At 35.8% G+C, this 27,843-nt stretch overlaps 1 protein-coding gene across 4 annotated transcripts in view; it reads left to right on the forward strand.

Moving 5' to 3' along the window:
* The window catches only part of ARFIP1 (ADP ribosylation factor interacting protein 1), a 145,462-nt gene that overhangs the window by 85,954 nt on the left and 31,665 nt on the right, over positions 1-27,843 (forward strand). For all 4 annotated transcript variants that reach the window (XM_027866995.1, XM_027866992.1, XM_027866993.1 and 1 more), the window contains 3 exons: positions 262-483; positions 10,752-10,909; positions 21,608-21,782. In XM_027866995.1, coding sequence (XP_027722796.1) covers positions 262-483; positions 10,752-10,909; positions 21,608-21,782 — 555 coding nt within the window. The remainder of the gene's footprint in view (positions 1-261; positions 484-10,751; positions 10,910-21,607; positions 21,783-27,843) is intronic.

Consider the following 27,843-nt stretch of genomic DNA (forward strand, 5'->3'; position numbering starts at 1 on the left):
ACAAATGTAAATATTCAGATTAGTAAGAGTTGAGACTTGTTCAGTAAACATTCTTGCTGAGTCCTGATAAACTTCTAAGGAGTCAGACACTTTTCAGTTTGGTATACATTTTGAACTTGGGAGGGGTGATTGCATAAGATTGCAGAAAGATCTTTGGAAGCCAAAAAAGGATGTACACTACACGTTGTAACATATGTAACTTTTGAGTTATTATATCACTTTAACTTTTTTCCTAAATGAAGTTTATCTTTCTGCTTTTAGTGTACTCGTCAAATTATCTCTGAGAAGCTGGGTCGTGGCTCAAGAACAGTCGACCTTGAACTGGAAGCTCAGATTGATATATTAAGAGAAAACAAGAGAAAATATGAAAACATACTGAAACTGGCTCAGACACTGTCCTCCCAGCTCTTCCAGATGATCCAGACTCAAAGGCAGCTCGGAGATGCATTTGCTGACCTAAGTTTGAAGTCCCTGGAACTCCATGTAAGGTTCTTCTAATAAATTGGTGGGGGCTGGAGTAAGGGGATAGGCAGAGCACATGTAAACATACACAATCACATATATGCTATAAGAAGTTATAGACTAGTTCATTTTCTAAAATATATTTTATACAAGATTTAGGGAAGCCTTGTTCTGAAGATACAATAGAAACATAAGTTTAGAATTACAAATAAATGATACTAAAAGAATTATTAATGAACTTGTCTAAGTTTCTTACTCTCATACTCTGTATCTCTATTTATTATAAATAATCAGAATAAGGGCAGCTAGGTGCACGGTGGATAGAACTCTGGGCTTGTAATCAGGAGGACCTGAATTCAAATCCAACCTCAGACACTTGACACTTAGTAGTTGGGTGACCCTGGGCAAGTCACTTAACCCCAGTTGCCTCACCCAAAAAATAAATGAATGAATGAATGAATGAATGAACAGAATTGTAAGACATGCATTGGAGAGAATACTTTATGTACTCCCTAAAATGAACCATTCAGCGCCATGAACATGAGCTAGAGTTCATGAGCCACATGAAATGAAGAAACATAGGATGTATAACCTAAGGAAAAGAAGACTTAGTGGACACATGCTAGCTATCTTCCAAGTACTTGAAGGGCTGTCTTATGGAAGAAGCACTGACTTTGTTCTTCTTAGCGTCCTGAAGGGCAGAACTAAGAGCAATAGAAGTAAACTTGGACTCCATATAAAGAACAACTTGATAATTATTAGAGCTATCCAAAAGTGCATTGGACTGCCTCTGGACAGAGTGAGTCTCTGCCCTTCTACCCCCAACCCCCCCCCCCAGAGGCCTTTGAGCAAAATCTCCAGTCTTGAATATTTGTCAGTTATGTTGCAATGGAATTTCTTTTTCTAGTATGCGTAGGACTACAGAGCAAGTTAACAAGCACTATCTTGCATTGTTAGTAGAATGTCCTTTGAGTTGCAGCGTGGTGTAATGGAAAGAGCATTGGCTTTGGAGTCAGAAAAATTTAGGTTCAAATTCCTCCTGAGACATTTTTTAGCTTGGTGACTCTGGGTAAGTCATTTAACTTACTTTAAGACTATAGAGTGGTTGTAACGACCAAATGATATAATATGTGTAATGTATTTTCAAACCTTAAAGTCAGAAGTATATGTGATCTGTTATATTAGTAATATTATTCCGATTCTGAGATTCTGTGAACGTTGTTCATTTAAAGTTTGGAAGCAATTCTGAAGAATTTTTCAGAGAAAGGAAATGTCGTAGGGTCCTGGTTTTTAATAAAGGAGAGTACAATACTCCTCTTTTTATTTTTTCAGTTCGCAAGCATTTATTTTCTCTCCTGCCATTAGGGGAGAAAAAAACCCATAGGTTTGGGGGACGGGTGAGGCATCCTAGTAACAAGTATGCATAGTTAAGCCATACAAATTCCCACATTGACTTTGTCTAAAAGTTTATTAAACTGCATATGACCTTTGACCAAGAGATAGTGCTACTATATCTCTACCCCAAAGATACCAAAGAAAGAAGACCTAAATGTACGAAATTATTTATAGCAGTTCTTTCTGTAGTGGCAGTGAATTGAAAACTAAGATAGGTGGTCATCATTTGGGGAATTGATGAACAAATTATGGTATATGTATGCAGTGAACAACTCTCCTACTTACCTAACTAAAACTAGTCACCACCATGTTTTGTCTGTTAGGGAGCAGTAACAGGAGCCGCTAGAAAGCCCTGATTCATCTGAACAGCTACTTGCCCAATCTTCAAGTCTCGTTTGGTAATGGCTCTTGTTAAGTGAGCAAGTGGGTACCTGCTTGACTGACTTCATCATATATCCGTTATTTACCTAAGCCATTAATGTAAACTATGAATTTTAGAGTGTAAACTTTAACATCTGTTCCTAAAAGTATTCATTTAATGTGTAGGTATTGCTTGGCCATCCTTGTTGACCCACACTTTCTTATTTTAAGTAATAAAAAATAAAATAATTTATTACCAGCAGGAAAAATACTGCTACCTTTCTCTCTCTCTCTCTCTCTCTCTCTCTCTCTCTCTCTCTCTCTCGTGTGTGTTCTGGTTTGACTTTTTTATTATCTATTTTGGAAATAAGATCTTTATCAGAGAAATTTCCTGCTAAGATTCATTTCCCAGTTCATTTTTCCCTATTGATGTTAGCTTTATTGGATGTTTATGCAAAAACTTTAATTTTATGTAATCAAAATGATCCACTTTATCTTCTGCTGTTATCTCTATTTCTTGTTTGTTCATATACTTTTTTCCAGTCAGTAGATCAGATGGGTATTTTTTCCATGTTTCCCTAATTTGCATATAATGTGACCTTTTATATCTAGGTCCTACATCCATTTAGAGCATATCTTGGTATAAGGTGTGAGATATTCGTCTGAATCTAATATCTTCCATACTGCTATCCAATTTTCCCAACAATTTTTATCAAATAATGAGTCCTTATCTCAGTAGCTAGAGAGTTTATAGTTATGAAATACTAGGGTACTAGATACATTTTTTTCTGTATGTCATGTAACTGATTTGTTCCACTGACCAATCAATCTGCTTTTTACTCAGTGCCAAATCGTTTTGAGAATTACTGCTTTGTAGGAGAGTTTGAGTTGAGGTTTCATTCCCACTTCTTTTCATTATTTCCCCTAAGATTCTTGACCTTTTTTGCCTGTATATAAATTTCATTTTTATTCTAGTTCTGCAAATTAATCTTTGATAGTTTGATTAGTGTGGCATTGAATAAGTAAATTAACTTAGGTAGTATTGTCATTTTTATTATATTGACTTGTCCTCACCCTGAACAATGAATCTTTTTCTAATTATTTAATTCTGCATTTCTCTAAATAGTGATTTTTGCCCCAAATTTCTCTGATAAAGGTATCATTTCCAAGACACCTAAAGAACTGATTCAAATTTGTAAATTTTAAATTGTGTTTTGTTTTTCTTTAATTTTACTTTCAGCTCCAAATTCTTTCTCTCTCCTCCCCATTGAGAAAGCCAGAAAAACAAAACCTGTTACAAACATGTGTAGTCCAGCAAAACAAATGTCCACATTAGCCACATCTAAAAAAATACCTCAGCCTGCATTCTGAGTCTTTCACTTCTCTTTCCAGAGGTGGGTAGCATGTTTTATCCTGAATCTTCCTGGAACTGTGGTTCTAATTTTGTTGATCAGAATTCCTTTGTTCCTTTAGTTGATCAGATTCCAGAATTCTTTTAAAGCTATTTGTCTTTACAATATTGTTGCTATTGTAGAAATCTCTAGATTCTGCTTGCTTTACTTTGCATCAGTTCATACAAATCTTCCCAGGTTTCTCTGAAACCATCCCCTTTGTCACTTCTTAAAATATAATCATATTCCATCACATTCACATACCATAACTTGTTTAGACATTAACAATTGATAGGCATCTCCTTAGATTCCAATTCTTTGCCATCACAAAAATAGCTGCTATAAATATTTTTGTATATATTACAGTCTTTTCCCTCATTCTTTGATCTCTTTGCAGGTATATATATAGTAGCAGTATTGCTGGGTCAAAGGGTATGAATTTAGTAGCTGTTTGAGCATAGTTCCAAATTGCTTTTCAGACTAGCCATACCAGTTCTCAACTCTACCAGTAGTACATTGGTGTACCTGTTTTTTCCCACAGCTTCTCCGGCATTTGCTGTTTTCCTTTATTTGTCAACTTGGCTAAACTGATTGGGCATGAGATCGTATTTCATAGTTCTTTTAATTTTCTTTTCTCAAATTATTAATAAATTAGAGCATTTATTCTTAGATTTTTTTTCCTCTGAAAACTGTTTATTTGTACTCTTGGACCATTTATCACTTGGAGAAGACCCCTTTCCCCATAAAAGGATAAAAAAGTATATGAACAGGCAGTTCTCAAGGGAAGAAACCCAAGCTACCTCTAGCCATATGAAAATATGCTCGAAATCATTACTAATTAGAGAAATGCTAATTAAGCAGTTCTGAGATGCCATCTCACAAATTGGCAAAGATGACCAAAAAAACCCCCAAATAATATATATTGAAGAGGCTTAGGAAAACAGGCACAATGATGAATTGTTGATGAACCTGTGAATACATACAATCATTCTAGAAAACAATTTAGAATTATATGCAAAAATTACTGTGCATCAGTGACCTAGCTATACACATTGCCGTACCTATACTCCAAAAGATTAAAGAAATAGGAAGAGATCCTATATGTACCAGAATATTTTTATGAACTCTTTATTTGATGGCAAACTGGAAACTAAAGGGATGCCCATCAGTTGAAGAATGACTAGTTAAGTTATGACATATGAACGTGATGGAAAACTACTCTGTTGTAAGAAGTAGATGACTTCAAAGAGACATGGAGAGACTTATAAGAACTGATGCAGAGTGAAATGTGCAAAATCAAAAGAACAATTTATATAATAACAATATATAAAGACAAACAATTATAAAGACAAACAACTTTGAAAGCTATACAAACTATGGTCAATATGCTGACCATCCATGATTCCAGAAGAACAATGATGAAACATACTATTCATCTCCTTGTAGAGAGGTGGTAAATTTAGGGTACAGTATGAGACATACTTTTTTCCATATACAGCCAGTGAGGGAATTGTTTTGTATAACTCTGCATATTTATTATAAGGAATTTGTTTTTCCTTTCTCCTCTTTTTTTATTAGAGTGAGAGGTGAAGAAGAACAAAAATGGATTTTGTTAATTAAATTTTTCTTTTAAATTGAGAGGTGGGAGGGGTGTTACAGATGTGTAATGTCTCATGTACCTTCAGATGAGGTCACCATATTGTTTGTTTTGCTTAGTTATTTTATTACAGAAGACCTGAGTGGGGGGTAATCTGTAAATATTTGTAATATAAAAATAGAACACGTCAATAAAACTTTTGTTAAAAAAAAAAAAAGGAAGCCAGATATAAAGAAAGGGATTTACTTTGGTCTGAGCAAAATTTTCATGATATGGACAGGGTGGAAAATTAGGTAACATTTGCAAAAGCCAGATTTTCAGTCCTGCTGTACCCCAATTGCTATATAAATTATTAACCCCTTATTGAGAGTTTATAATTGCATCTGTTACAGGCCTTGAAGTTTTATTTTGTTTTCTTTTAAGAAAATATATTTTCAGGGGGCATCTAGGTGGCGCAGTGTATAGAGCACTAGCCCTGGAGTAAGGAGAACCTGAGTTCAAATCCGGCCTCAGACATTTGACACTTACTAGCTGTGTGACCCTGTCACTTACCCCATTGCCTAGCCAAAAAAAAAAAAAAAAAAGAAAAGAAAAAAGAAAATATATTTTCAGTTTTATAATGTATCTTCATTATTTTAAAAAAATGTGAATCATGGAATTGTAGAACTGATAAAGGGACCTTAGAAATCATTTATTCCAGACATCAGCAAACTACGCATATCCAAAGGGACAAATGTAGCCTCCTTCCACCCTCCCCCGAGATAAAAATGATTTTTACATTTTAAATACAATAAAACTTTGTACTAAAATGTAGAAACCATTCTTAGCTCGTGGCCATACAAAAACAGGTGACTTTTCTTACCCTTGATTAATCTTATCCCTTAATGATAAAAAAATTTATTACATATATGACAAATACCAGTCAACTAAGAATCAGAGCAAATATGGGGTGATTCTCCAACTAGTGCCCCAAATTTGAACCATTTATGTTGGAGTCAGGGGGAGGGGAGAAGAATAAATAAACTTAAAGCTAAATTCATAAATTTAGAGCTAACGGGGACTCTGATCATCTAAACCAGAGCCTTCATTTTACAGAAAAGATTGGCCCACAGGTGTTAAATAACTCATCCAGGGTTACCCAGATAGTAATTAGTAAAACCCAGATTCAGACCCAAGGCCTCTGACTACAAATCTAGCATACCACCATGGTACCATCAGGTGAAAAAATCAAACAAACCAGATAGACAACAAATAAATGAAAAATGTATTTGCTCTGGCCCCTTCTTGATTAGCATATTCTTTTTTTTTTTAAACAATGTAATTATAACCAATGTTTATGCTGTTCTGGTAATCTCTGTTTTTATAATTTTATATGTCTTTGGATATTCCTGAGATTCTTGCTTTTTATTTTTTATGGCGCCATAGTCTTCTGTTGCATTTCTTTTATGCTGCCTTTTTCCAGTAGGTGTCCATATGGATTATTTCTCATTTTTTGCTATTATAAAATAGCCACAAATGGTTGTATGTAGATAAGACTTTTCTCCTTTTGTGATTTCTTTCAGATAAAGTACTAGTGATGTAATTACTGGGTCACACGATAAGATTAATTTTGTAACTCATTTTACATTTTCTTATTGTTCTTCAAAAAGCTCACACTAGCTTATGTTCACCAACAATATAATATAGTGTCTGGTTACTTGGAGTGCTATGACTATTTATTTTTATCATGTTTTGCTATTTTTCTCTAATTTAGTGTGTCCAAGGTTTTTCTTTGGCTATTTTGACTTGTATTAACCTGAATATTAAGAAATTTAGGTATTTTTTTTATGGGTTATTCCCAGTTTATATTTCTTCCTTCAAAAATATCTAGTCTTGTCCTTTGACCGTTTTTCTTGGAGAGTGCTTATTACTTTTATAGGTCCTTAATTATTATGAATATTTAACCTTTCCCTAGTAGGTTTGCAGTGGATATTACAATCTTGTTAAATTGTAAAATTACAAAAAAAAATATTTTAAATACACTCCCTGCTATTATGAAAAATTATTTTATTTTTCTAAGTAAAACCCATTAATTTTGTTTTCAATGCTCTCAATCTTTTTTCAATTCAGTAAGTATTTATTAGGCATCTAGTATTATTAAGCATTGTGCTAAATTCATATGAGAAAAAAAACCAAAAAACAAAACTCAGGCCTTCCCATCAAGGAGCAGTTCTACTGGTGGGAATTAATAAGATGTTTCTCTTCTCCGATTTAAGACAATTATAGTATTCCTTTCTCTTATAGTTTTTTGATTGGTTTCTGTTTAGATCATTTAACTCATTACACTTGATAGTAGTATTTAGCATAAGGTATGACTCTTTAACAGCATCACTAAGCAACTCTCTAATTTTCTCAGCAGTTTTCACTTTAATAGTAATTCCATATCCCTGTATGTTTTAGACTAGAGTTTAGCAGACAGTTAATTTTTATACACAGGGGAAGCCAGAAATAGAACCCAAATATTATTCTGTTTCTCTTAATCATTTCTCTTTTTTTCCATATGTATCAAAAAAAAATTTTGATTCTCCATTTAACAGTAAATTTCTTTTCATCAGTTCAATTTCATAGTTCTTGATATGATTGCCCATCTATCTGGTTTTTCTTGTAACTTTAACTGTTTCTCCTATTGAGATTTTCATAAAATTTGAGGTTTGCATTTGCTAAACCACAAGCCAGGAATATTTCTATCCCCTCATACTTATGGGTATGTGAACTGAGGCCCCGAGAGGCAATATTGCTTACCCAGAGTCTTATAATGAACTAATTCATGGCAGAGCCTAGACTCAACTCTAGTGTTCCCAGTTCAACGTCCGTTACAGTTATACCACACTGTCCCACTTATAAAAAACTTCATTAATCTAATATTTAATTAGAATATATCTGAGTCAAGTCTACCTCAGGAAGTTCACTTAGCATATTAGAATCAACTCATAATTATCCATTTGTATTTAGTGTGATGGGGGGAGGAAGGGGCTTAATTTTAATCTTTCACTTTTTAAAGACTCTTTCTTTTGTATGTACTGATGCTTGTGTTCCTAGAGCCTAGACTATTTTTAACTGTCAGTTGGTTTCATGATTAGTCTATAATTTAAAGAGACCTAAGTAAAATGTGGACTTTAAAGAAGTAATTACTTGCCTGATTCTAAGGTTACAGCTTGATAAGTATTAAGATGTTGTGGCAGGATTTAAAAATCTGTCATGAGACCTTGCAGTTCTTATTGCTTACTCCTTATGTAGTTCATTGTTTTAAAGTAAAATAACAGAAGAAAAAACATTAAAAGTTTAATAATCTTTATTATAACCAACTTCTTAGTTGGGCATACTCTATTTATGGCTAACTCTGTGAAACAGCTCCAGGGTTGATCATAAAGGATTGTGGAGTGTGAACATGACATATTAGAGGGCATGCTCAGTTATGCTGTACTGAGAGAAAGAAAGAAGCCTTGGCTTTTTTTTTTTTGTAAATCATATTTGTATGAACTAAAATATAGATTTCCACCCATTAACATTTTAATTCTAATTTTACCATTATATCATAAAATTGTAGTGAGAGTGGACCTCAGGTCATCTAATCCAAAGCCTGCACCCTGCCTCTGTAACAGTCAGTCCCACAAATGGTTCTTAACTTTAGCTTTTTTTCCTGTTAAATGAAATGGGTTATGAAGCCCAAATATCATCTTTCCTTCTTGCTCTCTCTACAGTTTATCAGTTGGTCAATCAATCGACAAGCATTTGTTTAGTATTTACTATATTGCAGGCACTAGGCTGAGTTCCTGGGATACAAAGAAAAAAGCAAAAATAGCCCCTGCTCTCACAGCCTTACATTCTCTAGAGAAGGATCTTTATTGTTTAGACTTGATAAATGTATTTTAAAACTGAAGCTTTTTTTATTCTCCTACACCACCTCCAATAAAGCTGACATAATTATGTTCAAGAGTGACTCACAACTTGTATAATAGCAACTGTGTTCAGCAAACCAAAAAAATAACTAACCTAGCTAATATTATTTATGTTTGTAAGGATAGAGGGAAAGGAAGGGAGTAAGCATTTATATAGAGCCTACTTGTCTGCCAGGCACTGTACTAAGCGCTTTACAATTATTATCTCATTTGATCCTTATAACAACCCTGCAAGGTCGGTACTGTATTATCCCCATTTTACAGTTGAGAAAAATGAGGCAAACAAAAGTTTAGTGACTTAACAGGGTCTCACAAGTAATAAAGTATCAGAGACTGGATTTGAACTGAAGTTTTCCTGACTTTCCAGACCCAGAGCTTTATCCATGGCATCACCAGCTGCCCCATAGAAGAAAACAGCAATATATAAACTAGGCCTCTTGGTTATCCTGTGCTATAAAATTTTGGTAACTAGACCCAAAGGAAAAAAAAAATAGATTGTCACATGGGCTGCCTTGAAGGAAAAGGGCTTATAACATATTGAAAGTAAACTTCTAATATTTTTTCTTGTTAGACTACCTGCCTCATTTAGAGTATAATTTATATTAATAATAATGATGATGACTGACATTTACATTGTGCCTTAAGGTTTGGAAAATGCTTTACATACATTGTTATTTGAGCCTTGCATCAACTCTGTCAGGTAGATATTATAGGTATTATCTCTGTTTTACAGATGGAGGAACTGAGGCTTAAGGGGCCCAAATGATTTGCCCACATTCATGAACATAGCTCAAAGTGTTAGAAGTGGGATTTTAATCCATGCCTAGAAATCTAGTTACTGCTCTGATGTTACAGTGTTAAGTAAAATTTCCATCTCTTCAAAATTAATGCACCTTACCCACTACTCACAACAAATTAACATGCTTTACATTCAGTGTAGAATCCTGAGTCATAATTGTAATAATTAATTCTCACCTAATTTTTAATACGATCAGTTGTTTCCATTAGTCAGTAATACATTGGACCCAGAGCATCAAAATATTCAGTGATGTGTAAAACTGATTTGTAAGACTTTTCATATTTGAAAATGTAGTCTATAAGATTTATTAAGTAAAAGGCAATGTATAATGAGATTAAATCAGGGTAACTTTTTTTTTTTTAAGTGAATCTGTACCTAGAATACTGTTTGAGAATTGCCTGATAGATGCCAGGTGGCAAGTTGTTAGGGGAAAATATGTTAATATTTATGTACTAAGAAGATGGAGTTGCCCAAGATACCTCATTTTGTACAGTTGCCTGTTTAGCTATAAAAGCTGCACATTTGTGTTATACTAGTAAAACATGCTTCAGCTTAGTTTTTTTGGTTCTAGCAGTAGTATGGTTTACATGCAAATAAATATTCTTTTTCATCCTATTTCAGTAAGTTTAGTTAATAGTAACTTTTCTCATTGTTTTAAGGATTGAAAGAGCAAAGTTGTTAACTTGAAAAATTAATCTTGATTTCTAGATTAAATATTTTCCTGCTGGTGGTATTCATATTTTTTTCTATAAGGTTTACTAATATATAGCTAGGTTAGTTATGTGACCTACATATTTTCTTTATTTTAGGAAGAATTTGGCTACAATGCAGATACCCAGAAACTGCTGGCTAAAAATGGAGAAACTCTTCTTGGAGCTATTAATTTTTTTATTGCAAGTGTGAACACTTTGGTGAGCAAAACAATAGAAGATACATTAATGACTGTGAAACAATATGAAAGTGTCAGGTGAGCATATCTGTTGTAATGTCCATCTTTTGGACAGTCCTCAGAACTGTAGTTCATGAATCTTAGCTGGTAAAAGTAATTTTAAGGTGATTTACAAATCAAGTAATGTACTAACTTATGGCGTAAGTTAAAATGTATATAAGGGTTTTTGTTTTTTTTCCTTCCCTGTCAAGACACTTAGGTATGAGTTGGAAAGAAGGAAAAAATCCATAATATGAGGTTATTTTTTTAATAACTAAAAGAATTCCAGGGCTTCTTCAGCAAAAAAATGTTCCTTCTTACCTGAGAGCCTTCAACAGAATTCTTTGTCTAGATTTACTACAAGTTAACACCAAGTTTCTTATATGCAAATCTAATGATCATCAGCACAATAGGATTGTCTTAGCGTAGGATGTTTCATCTTCTTACTATGTTTACAAACCTTTTGTCTAATTTGTCTAAAGATTCTCTGTCCCTTGCCAGTATGGGTTTTGAAGCTGTCAGATGGAAATGTTTGCTGCTTACCTTCCAGGAAAGTTAAAAGAATTATATTTAATTTTGGTTGCAAGTAATTTTGAACTATTTAGATAAAAAAATCATACACAGAACAAAGTATTATTGCTGGTTTTGTTCTTAACTTAATGGGACAAGTTGAAGTTGCTGCTTTGTTCTGTTTATGACCACTGATAATTTTCTTTTGAGATAAACTGAATAATTTCCAGGGACTTTTTTCAGAAAACCAGTCTTAGCTAATGTAAGTGTAAAATATTAAACATGAATCTTAGATATTTAAATAATCTAGTTAATTGTGTTTGGTTTTTTAAGTGAGACTGCAAAGTAACTACATCTAATTAGTTCCATGATAATTTTATAACTTGTAAGTTTTTTTCTTTCTTTTAAAAAAAAATTATTACCTGTTGTTTTCCAGGTATTTCTACTAAAAACAGACCCTCCCTGATAACCTTATCTGTAGGGAAAAGCTATTGGGTGTAGTGAACATACTGGAGGAAATTTTCTTTAATAAAAGGCTTATATGGGCAGATTTGGTCCCTAACTGTAAGATACAAAACAAAATAAACTCCCCAACCTCTCATTGCCCTTTTATATTTCTTAATTTTCCTTAAGACAATAAATTTTTTCCACACTCATACCTAAATGCCATTACTGGGAAGGAGAAGAAACACCCTTGGGATAAAAGATGAATGTATGCATTTAATTAAATTCCCTAGTTATCCAGTTCCAAAGTCATTAGCTGCCCCCTCCCTTTGTCTTCTACCTTTTCCTCCTCTTCTCTCTACTCCCCTCCCACCTCACACCCCATTCCCCTTCCAGGCCAAACTTCTTCCTTTTCCTAGATTCATTATTTTTTTCCTATATCACCATTTTCTTTTCTTTTCTTTTTTTTTTCCAGCCAAAGTCAAAGTTTATTAGAACAGCCATCATATTGGGTAGACTTACGGATTCTGAACATCTATATCACCATTTTCCTGGGCATTTCAACTTTGTAACTTGAATCATCTCTGAATCTCTATCTCTTTTACCTTTTTCCCAGTCCTTTTGACTCTCTTGTATAAAATTACTCACCTTTCTATTCTTTCTACTCCCAATTCATTTCTTCACCTAATTCTTGGATGGCAATAGCGTTATAAACCGATCTTATCCCTGGCCTCTTCTCTTTCTTACCAAATGAATATTCTTAAAACACCAGTTCTATGTCCCTGCCCTCCTTGGAACCTCTAGTTGTTTATTAAGGCTTCCAGAAGCAAATCCAAATTCCTTGACCTCCAACCCAGTACAGTCTACTAAGCATGCCTTTATAGTTTTATCTCCTTGTTATTCCTTGACATCTTTTCTCCAATCTAACCAAACTACTAGGCTTACTGTCACTGTTTCTATTTATCTCGCTTATTCTATGTTCCCTATATGGAATACCCTTCGTGTCTCTGCTACCTAGCTAATTCAACATCAGGTCAAGTGTCACTATGGAGCCTTCCCTAAGTGTTACCCTTTAATTGTTCTTTGCCACCGCTGAAGTCTTTGATCACTTGTTATCTGTTCCACTCTCTTTGGCACCCAATTATGCACTGCTTTATCATGTTTTATGTGTATAAGTCTCTGCTGCATTGTACACTCCTTGAGGGCAAGAACTGTGCTTTATGCTTTGGTCATATCTCCTGTCATGTCTTGTACAGACTGTGCACGAAGACTGTCAGTGAATGTTTGCTGCACAAATAAGTAAGTACATGAGCTAGACCTGACCTTCAGAGTTAGCACGTTGACTTCTCGGTGACTAGAGTCCTCAGTGAGGTGAATGGCAATTCTTAATTCCTCTTCAGTCTTTCTTTGCAGTGCCCTCATTTGGTCATCATCGCTGTTAGTCTCATCTCTTGTTCCAAATACATGTACCAGTATTACTGGGAAAAGCTATTCATACTTGATCCCTGCCCAAAAAAGTCTGCTTTTATACCAAGTACATTTTAGAAAGCTTATTATTAATTAATGAATTGATGAAATTGTCTTCTTTCTGTTTATCTTATTCAGAAACAAAGATAAATACACACAAAGAAGCTGCAAAACAGGAACTTTGCCTCTAATCTTTCAGCTGTATGATCACAGGCTAAGTCATCTTTCTGTTCAGCATATAAGCAGGGAGCTTAACCTTGAATTAAGTTAAAGAAGACCTTTAGATTTAAATGATGAAAAAGTCTTTGACCCTGGCAAAAATGTGGTACAAATCTCTACATCAGTGTACGTAGCACATGGATTAACTGAAAAGTTGTGAAGTAAGTGACATCTCACAGGTACTAGGCCAAGGGAGGAAGCAGGTAGCATTTGTGAACTCGATCACCATTCCTTAAGCCGTCTGTTTTGGCCCGCTGGATTTTTGTGCATTTGTCTTGTGTTTGCCTCAAGTGCAGTGAGCTTGCCTGTGTCCTTCACTTGAGTAGCAGTTTTGTTTATGGTACTGGAATCCTGTTACCTTGTGAGTGCGATGTATTCACTGAGTTTAATCTAAGATCTACCCTCTGTTGTGTTTTATGAACTAGTGCAGGAACCTCCCAGCCAAAGCACTTCAGCAGATGAGGACAGGAGATTCAAAGAGAATCCCCCAATTAAAAATTTCTGGGATGGAATTTTCTCCTCTGCCAAGGCCAGAAGTATGTTGGCTTTTAGGGCAAGGGTCATCTGTTTGATCAGGACAGCAAGTGGCAATTTGGGTTGATGCCCGGGTGGCCTTTTAGTTCTGACTGTTATGTATTGTGTAAGATTGTTTTCCAGCCCTCTGGTGCTTAGTGTATAGCTAGTCTTAATAAGAGCCCATTCAGCACTTTTTATTGCTCCACAGCAGCTACCAACAAAGGGACCACTTGTATTAAAGGGTTTTCCTATGTGGACACCTGTCCCCTGGCAGTTGGCTTGAGAAACACCATCTCATTTTAGACAAGCCATCAAATAAAATTAACTTTTCATCCTTTTTTGAATGAACTGAATTCAAATTGGCAACCAAGGAGGAAAACATTGCTCATCCCTTTACAAGCCAAGAGTGTGCCCTTATTGTTTTGGAAGAACCTAAGAGGATTTCTGGATTTCAGCCCCCCATATATTTGTGCTTGCTTCCCTGCCTCCATAACTTTGCTTAGATTCCTTAGGTCTGGAATACCCTCCTGCATGCCCCTCCTCCATTAGGTATTGAAATCTTGCCCACCCATCAAAAGCTTCCTCAACTGAGATGTCTTGATCTCCATCATCAGTAGTAAGCTTCCTTTCCTATAGAGCTCCTATAGCTCTTATTTGACATCTTTTTTATGCCTCACCATGGATTATTTTGCATTGTAATCAGTCTAATCTTCCTCCAAAGCTTCTCCTTGCCCAAGTGTATCTCACTATACTGGGCAATTTAGTATTGTGACGTGGAAAATTTTCCTTGTTAGTACTGTTTTTAATGTCTAGATAGAATATTTAAGGTTCTAAGTTCAGCAGCATGAATTTAGATGTACTAGAATTATCTGTCATTCTAGGAAATTCAGAAACATTTGTGCCTGGTATTGAATCGAAGTAATAGTCTTAGACGCTTTTTCTTTTGTATTATTTCTTGACATTAATTGGTGACTCTTTGTAGCACAGTTATCTTAAGGCAAATCTTGCTTTCAGATTCTATTGACATTGACATTGTCATTTGTTCTACTTAATAAACTAGTTTGACATAAATACTTGTCCTTTTAATCAGTCTGAAAAGAGATACGACCCATTCCCAGGGGGAATGGGAAAGGAGAGCCAAGCATGCAAAGGCACAGAATTTTTTCAATGTGTTATCATTTGTTTAAAGCATTGTGAATTCTCAGCATTATCAAACACATTTATTTTGAATTGAGTTCATGTATTTCAAGTCATTTGGAAAGATTAAAGTGCTATATTGAGACAGTACAGTGGAAAGAATCACCTGGCTCTAGAATCAGAAAGCCTGAGTTCATTCTCCATCTCTCTCCCTACCTCATGTTTGACTTTGGATAAGTCCTCTAACTTCAGTGAGATTCAGTTTCTTCACCTATAAAATAAGGTGGTTAGATTAGAGGAGCTCTGAGGTCCCTTTCAGCCCTAGATCTGTGATCCTGTAGAAATGCTATCTTTTTTATGAAACTGATTCCACATAAGGCCAGAATTATTGTCTGGCCATTGTCATTGATCACCTACCATTATTCCCCAACATTTATATAGTTAAAAGTTGAGGATATTCAGTAAAAGAGTGTAAAGTTGAACACTTCAGAAGATGCCCAAATAGCAAACTTAACCTTTAAATATCAAAACTTTCTACATCTGAACCATTTAAATGGAAAACTTTCCAAGATGTGTAGCGTTCTTCCTGCTTTGCAATAAGGTAATTTAGTTTTTTGTATTTGACTCAGGGTTGTTGCTATGAATAAAAATGGTGGGATTATGACCTGCACGGACTACATACAAACATATATGAATATGTTTATATATTTTTTAAATTTATTTGATCTTATATTGCATGGCTCTGGACACCTATACTTTGTGAGATTGTGTGTGTGCTTTTGGTAAAATTTTCCTTTTTTCCCTCCTGAGTGTGGCCAGTGACTATAGAGCCCACGTTAGTTTTTTTATCTACTTAAAGATATTTGGAGAGTAGTTATCTATGTTGTAAATACGTGGTTCAGAAAGTGCAAGATTCAAAACTCCGACTTTGCCAAGTATTAGATTTCAATCATATCATTCATCATATATGTAATTGTTGATATAGTTTTTTTGCATCGAAGTTACCATAAATGCAAATCCTTGGTTCATAGAACAAAGACACGAAAATTAAAAGGTTCATCAACCCAAAGGATTGTTCTTTAGTTATCAATAACCAAAAACAAAACAAAACAAACAAAACCACACAACCCCTGCCAGTGTCAAAGCAAAGAAGAGGCAAGAAAATGAAAGAGAACAGAGGAAAGAATGTGTTCAACCATGAAAAGCAGAGCCAGTGACTGAGATGCACAGAAACATCCAGGCAGTGTTGGAAGAAATTGTAGCCCATTATGTTCTGTTCATAAAATTATCTTCTGATAATGATGTCACTTTAAAGTTTTGACTTTGGCATGACACTTCCTCAAAATCAGTAGTGTGAATTCTTGAAGTGGTGAAGGATTCTTCCTATCCTGTTACAACTATGATATAAGTGAGATGGAGGAGTGGATTAAAACTGACAAGAAGGTTGATGTGATATGTTGTATTATTGATGCAGAAATCATAGTGTTTTGAATGCTGCAGACCAACCAAAGGGCACTTAAAACCATGGAGGACACGATTTTCTGGAAATGAAGAAAACCTCTCCTGAGAAGGCTGCTTTGATCTTTGATTCAGTAATTAATTGTGCAGAAATGTAGCTGTGTTTCACTGCCCCAAAGGTCATGCAGCTGCACATCCTGTCCTTCGCCCTACCTTCATAAGAAGGAAGCAGATAATCAAAATGCAAACTGACACCAGGGATTGTTTTTTTCTAAGAAAGCAAGTTCCAGGGTATCTTCTGAGGTCAGAAGATTCATTTCTCTAACTGCTTCCATCTTCATCCATAACTGCAAAACAATAAAATAACAAGTGCTCCTGATGAGGCCCAGCATTCATGAAGATATTAAATTATATCCACTATAATCTAGCAAAGCAGGGGAGTTTTTAATACCTTTTAGAAAGATTTTTATAAAAGCGGTTATAATGATCCTTTTTGCTTACTAGACTGTCATATTCATGAGAGAAGTATAAACCTTTGGATTATGCATAATTCCATTTCAAATAAAAATTTGTCTCTGTCATTGATCGATTAAAATTGCCATACACCCAGTTTTTGTCCTGGTTAGGCTATAATTCTCCTGACTTTTCTGTGTAAAGATATCTGTCATGTTAAGGAATATAATTGTTTACTGTATTACTGGGTTTTTCCACACAGCTAGGTAGGAGAGTGGTGATGATAACCCCCATTGTTATTGCTACCCTTGCTCTGGGAAGTCCCAGGCCTGTTATTTGGCATTCCAGTGGAATCAGAAGCTCTGGTGGGGTACAGATTACTCGACAGATGAAAGGGAAGCATCCTCCTCTACACATCTTTTCCATTCCCTTTTTTTCTAAATTGTTTTAATTCAGATGAATTCAGCAAGCATTCATTAAATTCCTACTATATGCTAGGAACTGTGCTAATTGTTGGGAATAAACAGACTAGAGTGACACAGACCCTTCCTCTGGAGTGTGACTGAGGCAAAATAGCATACACACCTAAGTAAATAGCAAATAGAGAGTCAATTCAGGGTAGGGAGGAGCACTAACATCAAAGGAACTGAATAAGAGCCTTGTGCAGGAGGTGACCTGGAGCTCAGTCATGAAGGCAGTTCAGGATTCTAAGAGAAGAAAGTTAGCCTTCTAGGCCTGAGGAAGTACATATGAAGAGGCAAGGATAGGGGAAATACCTATATGGGAAACGGCAAGGAAGTCAGTTTGGCTGGAGCATAGACTGCATGAAGGAGGCTGAAAAAAGGCTGGGCCCAGTTCATCAAAGATTTCAGCATGGAAGACACTGAGCTTCCTGAGCAGGAGAGTAACATGGTTAGGCCTTAAATGAAAGATGTCTTTTGTAGGGAAGAGTTACACAAAGGTTGTAGTTATGTTTTGCAGTACCTTAATGTCATCTTCCCCTCACTTCACAGTCTAGATAATGTTTGGTGTGGATGATTAATGTAAGTAATCCCTGATGATTCTGATGATTTGAATTCTAATTCATACTGCATGTTTCCAGTAGGCTGGAATCTATTATCATATTTTGCATAATGATAACTTCTAACAGAATAAATTGATATATATGGGACCACTTACCAGGATTCATTATTTTCACTAACCAGCACCTACCTATAATTTGAGTGTCTTTTTATGAGAAGTACAAATAATCATGGTCTGAGATTCTGACACATCATGGTATACTCTCTCCTAGGGCTAAATATTATCTTAGTCACTGATGATATCTAGCTGGTAAGGGGCCTATGAAAGGTCTACAGAAAGTCGTAATTTACGGGGATTCCTCAATCCTCTGAAGGGTAGCATGTATAGATGGATTGGAAGGAATATATTCTCATGAATATTTATAAAGACACAAAAACCTCAACAAAACCAATCCTGGCCCTACTTCAATTGCTCTGTTATTGCTGGTGTTGGTATTCCCTCTGGTGGTGTTATTATAACCCATTCATATCTTGTCCTGTGAAACCCTTAACTGTGTTCTGTAAGTTCTCCAAGGAGAGGGATGCCTACAGGCATTCTTCTACATTTGTCAGCCTTGCATGAATACCAGTGGAACATATGGGTTATCCATCTTTTGTTTTTGCTACATGACCAGCCTGCCTCCTTTTCCAATTATATGTCACCCTGATGATATCCTTTAGGCCACTACTTCTTCTCAGTTCTTATGTGCTAATAAATAGCAGTGTAGTGTATTCTCACTTGCCTTGTGCCATTCCATTTCCCATTGGGTGATGGGAAGCTTTAACTCTTCGGAGACCCTATTATTTTATGACTCTTGGGCAGACACTGTGGCTGGACAGTGAAGCAGGCCCATAATTGAGTAAGAGGAGAAAAAGCTAGATTCCATTGGGCAAATGGTCTCAGGCTCTTCCCTAAAACAGAAGTCAGGATTCCTCCAATAGTGTCTTCCTGACTCCGTAGCCTTAGTTTATACCCTGGCCATTTCTTCTTTAGATAAGGGGTTCTCAAACTTAGTCTAACAGTTGAATCATGTAAAAAAAAAAAATTGCTGTCTTGTCCCCACAGAAAAGGATTAACATAATAGGCAGATTAGAGCTATTTTGGATGAGATAACTAGGTAGAAATGTCTTTTTTAATTGATAACCACATCATTCATCTATATCAGAAGATAATTATAGACATCGTTATTCAAAATATGAATAGTTCAGGAGAAGTCAGGTCATAGTCCTCCTTTTGACAACTTTCGACCTAAACTGTTGGCAGACTCAGCATCAGATACTGTCTTCTGAACCTTCATCCTTTAGCAGATATCATTGGCAAAATTACTGCGATTTTTTCTGCAAGTTAGGTTGACTGTGATGTTGTCAAGAACATTGTTCTCTCTTCTGTTGAAAAGCTCTTCATTAGAATCCCTAACTTCCACCAGTCTCTTCCATGAATGATCATTTTTATGTGGCTCAGCTGTTTAGTCGTGCCCACTGTAATCCCTGGCTGTGCCCTGCTATAATCCAGCAGTGTAAATTGAGTTTCTTAGATGAGAAATTAGGTTTTCAGAAATGAGTCAAGAACACAGTGTGTCCAGAATGGAGGAAAGCCTGAAATGGATTACCAAATGTGAAGCCATTCCACGGAAGAGATGTCCATTCTCTTCTGCCCAGCTTACAGCTTACATCTCAACTTCCTTCCCTTAATGCATCACAGAGGCACTTAGCTGTGTGTTGTATGCAAGGAAACCATTATCCTGAACTCCAGCAATCAACTAGTATTCCATAACTGAATGGCACATTCATAGCTTCTTATTGTTTTAACAGCCTAACTTGTTGACTGAACAGTATTCACCCATGGACATGAGTGCATATAAGAACCCATGAGGTACCTGCTCATTTTTATAGGTTTAGATATTCTTCGGTTGTATTTGTTTGATCAATTTTCAGTATATCCTACATATTCATCTATATAACAGTTGTCATTTTTTTGCTTTGTGACCCATTTACCACCAATAAAATGAATGTTTTGGAGTTTCATTAGCATTGTAAATCAGCGGATGATGTCTCTCCATAACAGAATTGAAATATTGAAATATGATAAATGATTAATATAGACAGGTTTGTGGTGGTACATACATAGAGTAGATACAATTTTATCATCCACAGCTTTCTATTTAGCACTTCTAATGTCAGTTGTTTTTTGTTAGAAAATCTAGAATTGCAGTCATTTATTGTGGAATAGAATACATTTTCAATGTTACTTGTCACAAGTGGAGTTTTAATTGTTTTTCCAGAAGTGCAGATGATTTTTTAAGCAATCTTTCACTACTGATATGTGTTATGAAAAGCCCGTGGTTGTGGAACAGAACAAAGGCAAATAGGGATCAGTTAACCCATATAGGGATCAATCTTATGACCTTGACCTTGTCATTATGTTCTGAGGACTGGTTTTCAAATGAAATTTGGGAATTTTGAATGATCCATAGTCTGGACAGAAGGGATAACATTAGGAAGAAGCTATGTTTTTCTGAACCTTTTCAATATAGTATTAACTTATATTTAAATAAATAATTACAATCATCCCTTGACATTTCTGGTTTTCACATTCACAGTTTTTCTTATTCGTGAGATGACCATCAATAATTAAACAGGAATTTTTGGATATTTGTGGCACACTCCAAAAAATCGTAGATGATATGTATATGTAAAGAAAACTGTTAAAAATTAATGTCATAAATACTGTATAATATTCATCCATTTTATCACTTATATTTATACATATATAAATTTATTACAAACAGTTAAGTTGTGTTAAAAGTTTCAGTGCACTAAAGAACTACAGGCTATGTATGTACTCTTAAGATCACCTACTCTTTGGTTTTTTTTTTTTGTTTGTTTTGTTTTGTTTTGGTTTTAGGCAATTGGGATTAAGTGACTTGCCCAGGGTCACACAGCTAGTAAGTGACAAGTGTTTGGTCTGAGGCCGGATTTGAACTGAGGTCCTCCTGACTTTAGGGCCGGTGCTTTATCCTCTGCGCCACCTAGCTGCCCCAAGATCACCTACTCTTTGTCTCTTTACCATAGAGACTCAGTCACGCGATTTTTTCCCCACAGTGATCCTTCTATCTTGCACTTTTTGTAGAAGGAAATACATGAAGCAGTTGCTACAGCTACACCGATAGCTGTGAAGACTCTGCATAGTGTGCAAAATACTAATCTCTCTCGTGTAAAAACTGCAACTTCTTTATGGGTGTATTGTGGTGTTTTACTTGTTTTGTGTTAAATAAATATGATCAGAATTATTAAAAATAAAGGTTGAAGGAGAGCCTAGAGTTATTCATGGTTTTTCACATTCTCAGGGGTCCTCTGCCCCTAACCCCCTCGAATTTCTAGAGAGAGCTACTTATAAAAAACCTGTCTGACAAACTTGTTTTATTCGTGTGTTATAGTATGGTTCTCATTTCTTAATTCTGTTTCCTGCCAGGATTGAATATGATGCATACCGGACCGATTTAGAAGAATTGAATCTTGGACCACGGGATGCAAACACTCTGCCAAAGATTGAGCAGTCACAGCATCTGTTCCAAGCACATAAGGAAAAATATGATAAAATACGCAATGATGTATCTATCAAATTGAAATTTCTAGAAGAAAATAAGGTAAATTTATACTTGTCTTTCTAAGGTACATTGTAGATATTTTCTATGAACCTTGAATTGAATGTAGTTGATACATGTGTGAAAGATTTTTTTAAAAGAGGCAATAGGAAAAAGAAACTTAAAAAGGCAAAGTAGAAGAATTGTTTTGGTATTATACTATCTGTCTTCTCCCATGACAGTCACAATAAAGAATTCTGTTCCTAAGCCACTGATGATAAAAAGTTAACAAAGTAGACACACATTATAACATTTGCCACCTACCCTTCCCCATCATGCTTCTCACATTTAACAATTAGCAGATGAGGAGTATCATGTTCTATTTGTAGTCCCCAGTATTCGATTCAATAGTAAGCTGCTTCAAAATTTTAAAGTAAGAAAAAACACATAGAATATTTAAGTCCTAAAAATAAATTATACTAAGAAGTTGTAAGGGAGGACAGGTCAAAGAAAAAGGTTGAGGATAGTAAGGAAGCCATGATATGACTACTCTTGGTTTTACAGTGCTGTTCTCCCAGGAGAATACCCTTTGAATCATTTAATCAAAAAGTATTTATTAAACACCATCTGTGTGCCCAGACCCTGCGTAAGCAATTAAAAAATAAAACAATCCCTGCCCCTGTGAAGATAACAGTGTAACAAGGGAAACAGCAGTATACGTGTATACAAAGTAGGCACAAGACAATTTGGAGGGGGCAAGATGGCATTACCAGCTGTAGTGTTTATGAGAGGTCTCTTGGAACAGGTGGAATTTGGGCCGAGCTTTGAAGAAAATGAGGGATTCTCAAAGGTGGAGATGAGGAGAGAAACAGAAGCTGGTATATTGTTATGTGAGAAAGATCAGGAAGGCCATTTGGCTAAATCACAGCCTGAAACACTTGGGGTTCTCCTTCTGCAATTTGATTTGGTTGGTACAAATTTACATTAAATTGAATGTGTAGGATATTAATTCAGTTAGAGGATGTGTAGTAATATTTAACGTGCTACCATTTTGTGGGCATGTGGACTTGTCTCCATAAAGAATTTGAAAAGGTAGAAATTAATCTAATTTGGTAGATAAAAACTATATCTTTGAACCATCTCTGCTTTTCTGGTCCTATGTCACTTAATAGAATGAGTACAAAAGTTAGGCAAGTTGGGCCTACCTAACTGCTACTTTTACCACTTGACCAACTTTCAAAAGTTGATCATTTTGTTGGTCAGATTTCGTAAGGTAGTCAAATTTCTTCATGAGAAATCTTCAGATTGGTAGAAATGAATGGCCCTCCATAATGACATCCATAGCTAGATGTGCTTTCGATATAGCCTGCAGGAGCCTTGATTTGGACAATATAAAACCATGCCCCAGCCCCCTCAGAAATGGGCACACAGTATAACTTCCTATTTCTGGCCACATTACTTACATGATTCCTACTTTGGGCTTTGGGGCTCCTACTGTATTAATGCCAAGGTAAAGAGAGTCTTCTGCCCAAATAGCATAAAAACTAACATTTGTGGCTTGGGAAGGACTGAGAACATGACCTCTGTTCACCCAAGCCTTGTGAACTGAATAGCACTGCCCTGTCTGCAGAACAACTGCACTTATCACTTTTAAAAGTGAAGAGAGTGGGATATGATCTATGACTATTTTATTAACCCTTTAGTGTTATGTCAAATTGTACAGAGCCGCAATTCTCTTCATTTCAGTGTCCTTAATAGTGTGTCAGTTGTAGTGTGTTCCTTTTAGTCAGCTAACATTTATAAAATTATGCACTTTTAGCATCTCCTATCTACAATGCTCTTTTGTGCGCACTGTGAGGATCCAAAGAAGTAGGAGATGTAGACTCTCAAGTTTCCAGTCTAGTTGTATACTAAGAAAGGCTAATGAGCAATGCAGTACATCTGATAAATGTTAGTGAATAAATAGTAGAGCTGACAGGAGCAAAGGAAAGAGATGTTACTATGAACTAAGCCGATTCAAGGATTCATAGAGCACTTAGAATTTGAAGGGAACCTTACAGGATGGGTAGAATGTGAATTGTGAGGTGCGACAGCATTCAACACAAGAAGAATGACATAGCCAAGCCTTTCCAAGGAGCGGTGAGCAAACCAATCTGTCCAGAATAAGAATGAGGGACTTACGTTATGGGGTAGTAGGAAAGGAGGTCCTAAAGATCAATTGAGGCCAAAATAAGGAGAGAAACAACTGCCAGCCTAAAGAGCTTTGAATGAAAGAGTTGAGGAGCCTTTGGCAGATTTTGGGTTGGGGTGATGTGAAAAGAGTGGTGTTTTTGGAAGATTAGTCTAGTGGTAGTTTACAGAGGAACTTGGGAGGAGAGACTGAGCCCAGGAGACTGTTTCAGTAAACCAAGTGTGAAATGGTAAAGGTTTGAACTATAAGTAACAATAGGAATGGAAAGCAGGAAGGACTTGAGAGGCTGAAAAGAAGAAAATTGATAGCATTTGGTGACTAAGAAAGCAATCAGAAGAATGATCTTGAGGACAGAGAATGATGGTGCCCAGGTAAGCATCGGCGAGTGCATGGCCTGCCCAGCTTGGATTCCCGAAAGCTGAGTTCAAGTTCTGAGAGCTTCGGTTGCCTCGTCTGCAAAACAGAGATAACAGCACTTAAACTTCCTACTTGGCATAGCTGTTAGGAGGAAAACCCTTTACATACCTTCCGGCATAACATAAGTTACATAAGTTAGAAGTTGTCACTGACAGAAATCAAGAACTCGGGGCTGATTTTATAGGAGAATGAGTTTGGTTTTAGCCACTTAAAGCATGATATGCAAGAAAGCAGGACATATCTACCAGAAGAAGTTGAAGATGTAGCTTGAGGCCAATAGAAAAGTGCACTTTCTTTTTGAATTTCCAAAGATATTATCAAACTCTATTACAATAATTAGTTGTTTCTTCAAGAAAAATTATAAAGAAATGCTGTTTTTTTTTCAAAGAATACTGTTTAAAATTATAAGGAGGGATAGTTATTCAGTGTTGTTTTAAGCACAAACTGTAATTAGGATGAAGACTTGGAGTCATTGTTTAGTTTTTTTGTTTTTTTGTCGTCAGATTGAGCAACTTTTACTCTTTTTATCTTCCATAGCTTTTAGCAAATATGGAGCTTTTTGCCGAAGTAAGAATTGACTCTAATCCCTATTTTGTCTCTTGGCAATTTAAACTACATCAACTGTGAGGGTTTTTTATTGTTTCTTCAAATTATAGCTGTAGTTAACAATAAAGAGGTCAAAAAAAGGAGCAAGCTCTAGTACAAAACAGGGATGACAGTCTTCCACTTATCTAGAACAGGAGCTCTTAATTTGGGGTCCAGATATTTTGATAACTCTCAGTGCAGTCATCCTTTGAAATCCTACAAATTTTATTTTGTCTGTTTAAAAACATTGTTTGGAAAAGGGATAACCAGTCTACCAAAGGGGTCTGTGTCACAAAAAATGTTAAGAATTCTTGATCTAGGGCTTTTCAAGGTAATTAAATCTTATGCACCAAAGCTGTTTTATTTTAACCATCTTGGTGGGTTTTTCTGAATTGTATTATCCATATCTGTCTTCCTAAACCAGATTTATTGAACATAGAGACTTAAAAAGATCTATCATGTCTTAGATTTGGGTATTATCTCCACCAAAAAGTTCAGCAGCTGTCACCAGCCTTCTGCTCTCTCGGACCTCCTGCCTGTCCACACTTAAGTGGTTCATTGGACAGTAGACATGATCTGTTTCTCCAGTCCTTGTGCCAGTCTGTACCTTTCCAGCTTGCCAGGACCTGCCAGAGCTTGTTTTCTGCTAGTATGGCCTTTGAGAACCCAAGGTCACCATTATACCATGATGAGGCATCAGAGGAGGATTTTAGCAGAAAATATCAAGCACAATTTAACGTTTTCTTATTATTTCAAAGCTACTTTAAAATTCCTCGTTTCTTAAAATGTTTAAAGCTTTGTGAAATAATTTGCATATGTTGTGACTTGCCAACAATCAAAAGGTATTCTTTATGCTTAGGGGAAGAAATGGCCCTTGAACCCTATGTTCCCTGAGCTAGATATGGGAACATTTCTCATTGCCCTCATATATGTTTCTGTGCTTTCCCTGTTCTGCCTAGATTAGTTTTGGCTTCCTTTTGCTGTTTTGTGTTTTCAGTCTTTTCCCACTCCGAGTTTTCTCTCTAGCCTTGTTGGCTTTCTGAGTTTCTCTGAGAATTTTTTAGCTAGACCATGTCACGCTTCATCAGTAGAGTAACTGGATCTGGGATATAAAACATTAACTTTATCTGCCCAAATGTGTCTCTTGACTAATTGAATATATTTTAGTGTATAACTTAGTATCTTATCTCATGTCATTGATCTTTTTCCTAAGAACAGAGACACTGTAAATTTTAAGATAATTCAGAAATTTCTCTATTTTAAAATGGTTTCTTTGAGCGCCAGAGTAAGATTCATGGGCTGTCCTTTGGCCAGCTGCTTTAAAAGGTCACAGCATAATGAAAGAAGAGGAATCACTGAAAATGCACACAAATAATGACTATGAAAGGAATTGTTTTCTTAATCTCCCTTGGAAACTAAATGTGTAGTAGCAGATACTTCCCAGAAATACAGTTGGCATTTGTTCCAACTAGAGCCTACATAACAAGACTATATGTGACTTCTTAAAGGGATACAACATACAGTCTTGATAGTTTCAAACTATAGGGCTAGATTTCAGCTAGCTTTAAGATTAATTATAATGCCTATTAAATGAATGCAGTTTTCACACTCCAGAGCTGGTTTCTATTCCCATAGCTTTGAGAAAACTCTGCAATTTAACAATTTGATTGTTGCTCCTCTTTCCATTCTTTAATTCCATCTTATTTTCACTGTGACAGGAAAAAATATTTTTCCATTCTTAATATTCTGTCTAAAAATTCACTTATGCATTGGCATAGCAAGCAAATATTTAACAACCATCTCTCAGAGGGGGGAAAATCCTTGAATACACAACACACTTTTAAGTTCAGTCTGCATTTTTAACATTTTCTCCATCACTTTCTTGAGTCTACACAGTCCACAAAACAAGAAATCAAGGCTTGGTTTGTAGCATTGGTTGATTTCAGAATTGTAAATGCTTACACTGAGAATTTACCAGTCAGTTCTAGCCAATACATTCTGGCCCCAGCACACTCCTTGCTGTACCATCTTTCTCATGAGAAAATTTTCCCCCTCTTTTATTTTGGTTACCCATTGCTGAATGCCTATGGTTTTCAATGATCTTTCCAGGTCTTAACTGCCCAAAAAAAGACTGTATTCCAGGAGTGGTTTTGTGAGCTCACTATAAAGGAGGATTAACATATGTTTCCGTGCTTTCCCTTTTCTGCCTAGAATAGCACTGACTTCATCTTGCTGTTTTGTATTGCAAACTCATGTCTGGTTTTCATTTTATTCTCACTCCCAGTTTTCTCTTTTGCCTTGTTGGCTTTCTAAGTTTATCAGAGAATTTAGAACTAGAATGGAACTTTAGAGATTATCTGATTTAACCTTCTCCTCATTTTAGAAATGTGGAAATTGAGACCAGAGAAGTTGTGACTTGTCCCAACTTAGACAACTAACTAGTAGCAAAACCCATGCTGTCACTAGTCTCTTAGTGTTCTTCCATTCCACTGTGCTGCCTCCTTTCTTTTGCATTTTTATTATTTGTATGGGATTATCTTTTCCAAATGAGAGTGCATGTTTTTCCAAGTTTCAGGACTGAGCTATGTCACATTATCAAACATTGGATGTCCATAGGTCAATTTTTCTGATTCGTTTAGAAATATAAAAGAGGACACTGCATTAAACACCAAAAAAGAATATCCTTATACACATAGCAAACACAAAAAGCAGGTTCTCTGTGAAACTGTGACTCTCAATTTCAAGTTGTTTGCCTTTTTAAAGTGTATATTAGATTGCACATGTTACTTTCAAAACTGTCCTCTGTTTTTCCTTCTGTTTGCTTTTACGCATTTTCAAAATGTTTCAGTGGCCCACCTTTTTTTAGTCTTCTTGTTAATTCCCTTCAACTCTTTGTCCTCAGTTAACGGGGGGGGGGGGGGGGGGGGGGGG

The sequence above is a fragment of the Vombatus ursinus genome, unplaced genomic scaffold (assembly GCF_900497805.2).
Source record: "Vombatus ursinus unplaced genomic scaffold, bare-nosed wombat genome assembly UNPS02014784.1, whole genome shotgun sequence".
In the NCBI taxonomy this organism is placed as follows: Eukaryota; Metazoa; Chordata; class Mammalia; order Diprotodontia; family Vombatidae; genus Vombatus; species Vombatus ursinus.